At 39.3% G+C, this 8,984-nt stretch overlaps 1 protein-coding gene across 1 annotated transcript in view; it reads left to right on the forward strand.

Moving 5' to 3' along the window:
* Positions 1–105: 105 nt before the first annotated feature.
* LOC106764919 (protein LAZ1 homolog 1) overlaps positions 106–8,984 on the forward strand; it is a gene marked incomplete in the record, with an annotated part of 16,133 nt that continues 7,254 nt past the window's right edge. The window contains 6 exon segments of the mRNA XM_014649359.2: positions 106–243; positions 599–1,070; positions 1,183–1,239; positions 7,910–8,018; positions 8,294–8,478; positions 8,593–8,681. Of these exon segments, the coding sequence (XP_014504845.1) occupies positions 855–1,070; positions 1,183–1,239; positions 7,910–8,018; positions 8,294–8,478; positions 8,593–8,681 (656 nt within the window).

An 8,984-nucleotide genomic window follows, 5' to 3' on the forward strand; every position in this document is an offset into this window, starting at 1 on the left:
TATAAATTATTTTATCTTGATTTCGTTGCCCTTATCGCCAAATTGCATTAAAATAATTATATATATATATATATATATATATATATATATATATATAATCTTTATTTTTTTTTCCTCGAGTTTAGCGATTTTTGAAACGTTGTTTTCCAACTCCGCAGGCAAAGTCGCGTTATATTTTGGTAAAAAGCACCATCTTCATTTTTCCTGGAAAAAGAAAAAGGAAAACAAGAGTCGAGAGAACAGGTTTGAACTCTCTTCATTTTCTTTCAATGCTTTTGACATGGCATCGTACAGTTTCTAATGCAGTGAGTACTTTGTTTTCCAGAGCCTAGGGTTTTGACCTTTCATTAATGATGAATGATCAATATCGTTATTTAACTTATCGGTTTGAAATGTGTATTTTGAAACTAATGTTGTAACATTGAGGGTTTTGTGTTTCTGTTAGTTTGCCTTTGTTAAAGATTATACATATATGCACTAGTTGATTAAACTAACAGTACCTGCCTTGAAGCAGAGTTTTGAGATTTTTAAAATGTTTAATGTTTTTTTTTCCTTTTTACTTTTTGTTAATCATTAGTCGACATGATTGTTATTGCAGGATTCCTTGCGATCTCGTTTTGGATTTTTCGTGTGAATAAAAAGCAAGAACTGTAGTCAATTGTTGGTGGAATGTGTTAGTTCTGCATTTACCTATTGAATTTGAGGAATTGCTGTTACATCTAGACAAAGAGAGAGGGAAACTTAGATACAATAAAAGTTTCCGTGGGAGCATAGACTCTTGTAGTGAATCGTACATGTGAATGTGATGAATGACACCCCATTTGTGATTAGTACCAATTACAAGTTTCTATCGAATGGGTTTGACGGGGATTTTTTGTTTTTCCATATTTCTTTTTATTCCAGTTGAATCTACTGGAAGAGAAGGGAATATGTGGCTCCAAAACTTGGGTGCGGAGTCCAGAGGAACTGTGAGTTTGACCGTCTTCAGTGCAAGTATATTTGTTGTTGCTGCTCTTGTTCTCTCCATGTATTTAGTATTTGAGCATTTAGCCTCCTATAATCAGCCGGAGGTTAATTCTGTTTTCACTTTTAACTGACTTTCCTATTTCACCTCAGTGTTTTTCTTTTGTAATATTGTCTATGGCTAATTGTCTTTTTTATTTTTCAATATTCACTTTACAGGAACAAAAGTTTTTGATTGGTATCATTTTAATGGTTCCTGTTTATGCATTGGAATCAGTAAGAGACACTAACTCAATTACACAATGCTTACTGCTCTCCTTTTATTACATTTTATACGTGAGTTTATGACATCTATTCTTGGGAATAAGCATCCATGTTTTCCTTTTTTGTTTTTCATCTTGCCGCTGGTTTTGATTCACATATTTGGATGAACATAGTTGCTAGCGGTTGAAGTAGGTTGAAACTTACTGTTATTCCATTACTTGAGATCTAAAACAGAGAAATATAATTCTAAAGGGCTTAAAGGACCCTTCTCATGTTCTATTATTTATATAGATGAAGATTTGATACAATAGAGAGATGGAAGGTGAAAGGATTGTCCTAGANTGCTAGGAACAATCATTATAGATAAACCAACACACAACTCCCTACTTTAGGCTCTACTAACTATACTAATCATAGGTAAACTTAATAATTATTCTAACACTCCCCCTCAAGCTGGAGCATACAGATCGTATGTACCAAGCTTGGAACAAATAAACTCAATCCGAGGTCCCTTAACGACTTAGCCAAAACATCTGCGAGTTGGTCATTTGATCCAACAAACTTAGTACATATTTCCTTTGACAATAATTTTTCCCGAACAAAATGACAATCAATTTCTATATGTTTGGTTCTCTCGTGAAACACTGGATTTGATGCAATGTGAAGAGCAGCTTGGTTATCACAATACATCTTCATACTCTGGATGTCACAGAAGCGAAGTTCTTGAAGGAACTGCTTCACCCATATAAGTTCACATGTTAATGAAGCCATTGCTCTATATTCAGCTTTAGCTGTTGATCGAGCCACTACATTTTGCTTCTTACTTTTCCATGAGATAATGTTTCCTCCAAGGAAAACACAATATCCAGTAGTGGATTGTCTATCAATAGGAGAACCCGCCCAATCAGTATCACAATAGCCTGATACCTGAAGACTTCCTTTTTCTTCATATAACAGCCCTTGCCCAGGAGCCTTTTTCACATACCTTAAAATGCGAATGATAGCATTCCAATGGCCAACACATGGAGCTTGCATGAACTGACTAACCACTCCAACTGCAAAAGATAGATCTGGCCTTGTAATAGTGAGATATATTAGTTTTCCAACTAGCCTCCTATATCTCTCCGGGTCGGAGACTAACTCACCTTCTTCTGTTGTTAATTTCTGATTTGGATCCATAGGGCTATCAACCGGTCTACAATCAATCATGCCTGTTTCTTGCAAAATATCCAGAGCATATTTCCTTTGGGAGATTACTACTCCATCTTTTGACTGAGCTACTTCAATGCCTAGGAAGTATTTGAGACTCCCAAGATCCTTGGTTTGGAAATGTCTACACAAGTACTCCTTCAATTGAGATATTCCAGTAGTATCATTTCCTGTAATAACTAAATCATCAACATATACTATCAAGTAAACACATTTCCCGATAGATGAATGATAATAAAAGACTGAATGATCTGCTTCACTGCGTTTTAGCCCAAATTTTTGAACAATGGAGCTGAACTTTCCAAACCAAGCACATGGTGATTGCTTGAGCCCATATAGAGATCGGTTCAATTTACAAACCATACCAGACTCCCCCTGAGCAACAAACCCAGGAGGTTGCTCCATATAAACCTCTTCCTCAAGATCACCATGAAGAAAGGCATTTTTGATATCCAACTGATGAAGTGGCCAATGACGAATGGCTGCCATTGCAAAGAACAAACGAATGGTAGTCATCTTTGCCACGGGAGAAAAGGTGTCACAATAATCAAGACCATAAACTAGAGTGTACCCTTTTGCAACCAGCCGGGCTTTGAGCCTTTCAATGTCACCATTAGGTCCGACTTTAATTGCATATACCCATCGACAACCAACAGCCTTTTTGCTCGGGGGAAGTGGCACAAGCTCCCAAGTATGACTGTGGTCAAGAGCCTGCATTTCTTCAATCATGGCTTGTCGCCATCCAGGATGATCAAGTGCTTCTCTCACATTTTTAGGTATAACCACAGGAGATACTGAGGATAAAAGGGAATAAAAGGAGGGCGAAACTCTGTGATAGCTAAGAAAATTATAAATGGGATGAGGGTTTCGAGTGGAACGAGTACCTTTTCTGAGAGCAATGGGCCAACTAGAATCATCTTCACCAGGAGGCGTGACAGGAGATGGTGACGGAGAAGAATCTGAAGGAGGAGATCCATCATTTTCTGGAAGAGGATTACTCATCGGGGTACTGTGTTGAAGGATATCAGTATGTGGAGAGGAAGGTTCGGGAGGACCTTGGACATGACTTGGATTGACGGAGGCATTGGAGATATTAGTCTCAACTACTGGAAGAGGAAGGACCTGGTGGAGGATATGAACATCTTGAGCACATGGAGAGAAGAAAGGTGTTTGTTCAAAGAAAGTAACATTAGCAAACATGTAATACTTCTTGGTTTCAGGAGAGTAACACCGGTACCCTTTTTGAAGTCGAGAATAGCCCAAAAAGACACATTTAATCTCACGAGCAGAGAGCTTGTCGAGCCCTGGAGACATGTCGTGAACAAAACAAACACAACCAAAGACACGAGGAGAGGTGTGAAAGAGAGGATCATTGGGAAAGAGAATGGAGAAAGGGACTTTATTATTGAGAGAGGAGGAGGGCATCCTATTAATAAGAAAACATGCAGTTAAGATGGCATCCCCCAGTGATGAACAGGAATATGAGCACCAAGCAAAAGGGTACGAGCTGTTTCAACCAAGTGTCTATTTTTTCTTTNGGCTATACCATTTTGCTGGGGTGTATGAGGACAAGTGGACTGATGCAAAATACCATGGGAGCTAAGAAGTGANGAAAAAGTTGATGAGAAATACTCTTTAGCATTATCACTTCTTAAGACTTTAATTACTTGACCAAATTGGTTCTTGATTTCATTCAAAAAGGATGTGAAAATGGGTAACAATTCAGAGCGATCTTTCATTAGGTAAACCTAAGTACATCTAGAATACTCATCAATAAAAGTAACAATACCTAAAACCAAAAGAAGAGACACGACTAGGTCCCCAGACATCAGAATGAATAATAGAAAAACTAGAAGTACACATTGATTGGGACCTTTTAGGAAAGACAGATCTAACATGTTTTCCTAGTTGACAGGACTCACATTCTAAAGTCTGAAGACCACTAAGTTCGGGACACATCTTTTTTAACTTTGACAAGTGAGGATGGCCAAACCGATCATGTAACACTTTAGGGGAAAGAGCTGCAACACAAGATACCCGTGGACGAGATCCAAAATGATATAAACCTCCGGCTTCATATCCTTCTCCAATCTGTCTCCCCGAGCCACGCTCCTGTATAACAAAAGATTTTGAATCAAAAGTTATTGAACAATGAAACATTTTGGCTAACTGACTTAGGGAAATTAAATTGAATGGACAGTTAGGGACAAAAAGAACAGATTTCAAAGTTAGAGAGGGAGATAGGGAGACTTGACCGACTCCCTTTGAACAAGTTTTAGAGCCATTTGCAAGGGTAATGAAATGGGGTTTTTCTTGGAGGGAAAGGGTTGAGAACAATGAGGTATTACCAGAAATGTGATCAAAAGCACCCGAGTCAATTACCCATGAATTTGGACCTTCCATGGATTGAGAAATGCAAGCTGTGGACGTACTTGTGGATTGAGATGATTGCGCCAAGCTGTTAGACTTTAATCGCAAATATTCTTGATACTCTTCCTCAGTGAACTTGGAGTTGGAAGTGGAAGTTTCAGCCTTAGACATATTGGCGGTTTTTGAAGGAAAGCCATGCAAAGAGTAGCAGTTTTCTTGGGTGTGACCCACCCTCTTAAAGTAAGAGCACTGTGGACGTCCCCGACCTCCACGTCCTCCTCCTCTAGTGCCACGTCCTCCTCTCCCTCGCGTGGCAACCATGACAGATGGTTCCATTGTTTCATGAGCTTCCTGAGACTGAGGCACAGGAACACGAAGAAGACATGTGGTCAAGGGTTCCAAGGAAGGGACCTCATGACTTGTCAGAAGTTGATCTCTGATGTGATTTAAATCTGGATGCAAAGCACGGAGGATCATCACCATATAATACTTGTCAAGCTTCTTTTTGATATCTTCCGAAGATTCCACTTCCAAGAACATTCTCAATTTTTCCACAGCTGCTTGGGCTTCAGTCATGAAGGAGACCATATCATGGTCTGTCATTTTGAGACAGGCGAGCTTGTTTGCGGTATCATAGAGACGTTGAATATCATTAGCATAAATGCTTTGAGCTTTCTTCCAAAAAGTGTGACATGTCTTGAAGGCTCTAAGAGATATCAAAAGTCGGGGTTCCACAGATTGCCACAATAGGGCACAAAATTGAAAATCAGCTTGTTTCCATTGTTCAACTATGTCAGAAGGTACTTGGCTCCCATCCTGCTCAAGGTGGTCATAATGTCCTTGACCAAGGAACCACATTTCCACGGCAGCAGACCAAGACAGGTAATTCTTTCCATTTAGCTTTTCGGAAGTGATTGAGGGACTTCCAGAGAAAGAAAGAGCACTTCCAGACGCCATTTTTTGATAAAAACAGCAGCAGCAACCAGAAAAACCGTGAAGAACCAGAAAACCCTAGAGGGTTCCTTAGGGTTTTCTTAGAGAAGAGCTTCTGGACACACCGAAGTGGGATTTTGAGGGTCAGAATGGGCAGAGGAGCAGAGGGCGACAGCTATGGAGGTGGCGCGGTGGCTTTCCGACAAGCACAAGGCGGCGCGTGAACTGCACGCGCCTGTTCGGGCCGCACAAAGGAGAGGCGCGTGGCGGAGCGTGGAGGAGAATCAGGCGAACCCACCGGCGGGGTTGGCTGTCGCGTGAAGAGGCGAACCAGATCCACTGGTCGCCGGTCGGAACTGTGACGGCGGACGGCGGTGGACGGCGGCGAACAGCAGTGTACAGCGGCAGACTGAAGCAAGATGGCGGACAACCAAGTTAAAGGACTTCAAATTGCAGTGGACAGCTGGAGAAAGTGGTGAAACAGCTGCGGACAACGGCAAATGACACCGGACAGATGCAAACAGCAGTGACAGTGCTGGTGGACAAACCAGGATGGAAACCAGAGCAGGATGAACCTGCTCTGATACCAACTTGAGATCTAAAACAGAGAAATATAGGGCTTAAAGGACCCTTCTCATGTTCTATTATTTATATAGATGAAGATTTGATACAATAGAGAGATGGAAGGTGAANGGATTGTCCTAGANTGCTAGGAACAATCATTATAGATAAACCAACACACAACTCCCTACTTTAGGCTCTACTAACTATACTAATCATAGGTAAACTTAATAATTATTCTAACACCATTGAAGGTACATGTTAGAAAAAATAAAAGACAGTTGTTATTTATGTATGACAGGTTTTTAAATAGGGCAGTTATTAGTATCAATAAAATATTGTTAAGTATCAGTGGGCACAGGGCAATTTGGATTATAGATATAGGAGTAGGGAGATCAATTGGGTTGGGTGTCTGTTTTTCATTGTTTCTGCAGTGCTGAAGGAGGATTCTCTTTATTAGAGCAGAAGCCTGTGTTATCAGCTGTGAGCGTTAGTTCTGATTAGTTCCAGAATTGTGATCTATGAAATTCTGTTTCATTGGAAATTCCTGAGTCTAACACTTGTAGTGCATGTTGTTTAGTTACTTTACTTTTTCAGCTTCAGGGTAAGTTGTCTTTGCTTTTTACATATCGAAAGAATTATTCAGTCATGGAAAGTGTAATATCTATTTGGCTGGGATGAAATGTAAGGGGGAGAGAGGATGGAATTAAACATGGTATTTTGTGAGAGAAAAAAAGAGTGGAAACATTTTTTAAAATGATGGGATTCACTTCACTATTCCTTTGCTGCTTCCCTCGAGCTCTCACCATCTTCAGCCTTTTGCTCGACTCCTCACGGCCTATCACCTTTTGGCTTGACCTCTCTCTGCTTCCTCCCTTTTGGACTGATCGTTCCCCGTCTTCCTCTGTTCGGGCAGGTTGCTTCCTGCCTTCCTCCGTTCAGCCTGGTCGCTTCCCGTCTTCCTCTGTTCGGCCTGGTCGCTCCCCGTTGTCCACCTTCGGCTTGATCGTTTTCTGTCTTCCACCATTAGGTGCCCTTCTCCTTCTCTCCTATACCTTCTTCTCTCATACTTTCCAACCCTTATTATTACCTCCCACCTTACACTGTAACATTAAGTTTATTTGACTGTTAAACTAAAAAAAAGCACTTGGATCTTTTGGGTGGTCATGGACACATGCTATGGGTGAGAGCAGCCCACTCCAGGATCCCAACTCCCTTTAAGCTGGGAGGAAAGCAGTATGGCCGCTTCAAGAACCAAACAATTCCCTATCACAAAGAGATGCGGCTCACTTCTATTATTTCCCTTTTTGAATCGTTTTCTTACATCTTTATGCTGGGGGACTTGGTTAGGATGAATAACTACTTCCTTTATTTTCATAAATATACTCCCACATCCTGTTCTTCAACTGGTAATACAAATTTTAGTAAATCTTGGCTTCATTTTGCACAAGGACTATCTGGAGCCAGATGCATGAAGCACTGTATTTCCATTTCTTCCAGCTATATATAATCTAGTTCTTAATCTTTCCATTTATATCTCTGTTTTTGAATAGAATGTAATATAGAATGTAATAATTCATTCTCAAGTACTGATGTTTGTATGGTGCAGTTTTTGTCAGTTTTGGATTCTGATGCAGCATTTAACAGTGAAATTATCCGGGAATGCTATGAAGCTTTTGCATTATACTGCTTTGAGAGATATTTGATAGCTTGCTTAGGTATGTCAAATTGATTCTATGACCGTAAGATTCCATTAACTGTACCTGTTATTTTTGTGTTGATATATTTTTCAAAAGTGCTAAATGATGAGATCTTTTACTGGAACTTTCTGCATCTCCTTCCCTCAATTTTCAAGCTTCTTCATTCAGAATTTGATACCTGAATGTTATAAATCATGACTTGAAAAGGATGTGATACATCTCAAATTCTTTTATTCTTTGAATTTTATTATGCTGTAATGCTCTTTAATACTATGTTTATATTATTTTTATAGGTGGTGAGGACAAAACTATTCAATTTATGGAAAGTATGAACTTAACAGACTCCAGTATTCCTCTTCTGAAAGAAGCATATGCTTATGGAGTTGTAGAGCATCCATTTCCCTTAAATCTCTTCCTGAAGGATTGGAATCTAGGCTCCGAGTTCTATCAATCTGTGAAAATTGGCATTGTACAATATGTATGTATGATTTTGTCAAATTGTGTAATATTAATGTCTTCCCCCAACCACCCTCCAGTGGTTTCTGTGCGAAGTAAATGTCTCTCTTGTTGCTCACTAAAATCTTCACTGCAGATGATACTGAAGATGATATGTGCAGTACTGGCAACAATTCTCCAATCTTTTGGGGTTTATGGAGAGGGGAAGTTTGAATGGAAATATGGGTAAGATTATACCGTCTTGTTTTGATCTTGATTACAAGTGTATATATTATAGATACTAAAATCATTATTCAAGATTTATTGAGAATCAATAATTAAAATGGTATAAAAATGTCTGTATGATCAAGTGGTTTGGAGTTAATACCAACAACTTTGGGTCTTCAGGCCCACAAGAACTATCAATATTACAAGCTAAAATCTCTCACTGGCCTTCTCCAATTATTATTATTATTATTATTAATATATATATATATATATATATGTGTGTGTGTATATATATACACATATATATATATATATATATAT

The sequence above is a fragment of the Vigna radiata genome, chromosome 6, assembly GCF_000741045.1.
Source record: "Vigna radiata var. radiata cultivar VC1973A chromosome 6, Vradiata_ver6, whole genome shotgun sequence".
Taxonomy (NCBI): domain Eukaryota; kingdom Viridiplantae; phylum Streptophyta; class Magnoliopsida; order Fabales; family Fabaceae; genus Vigna; species Vigna radiata.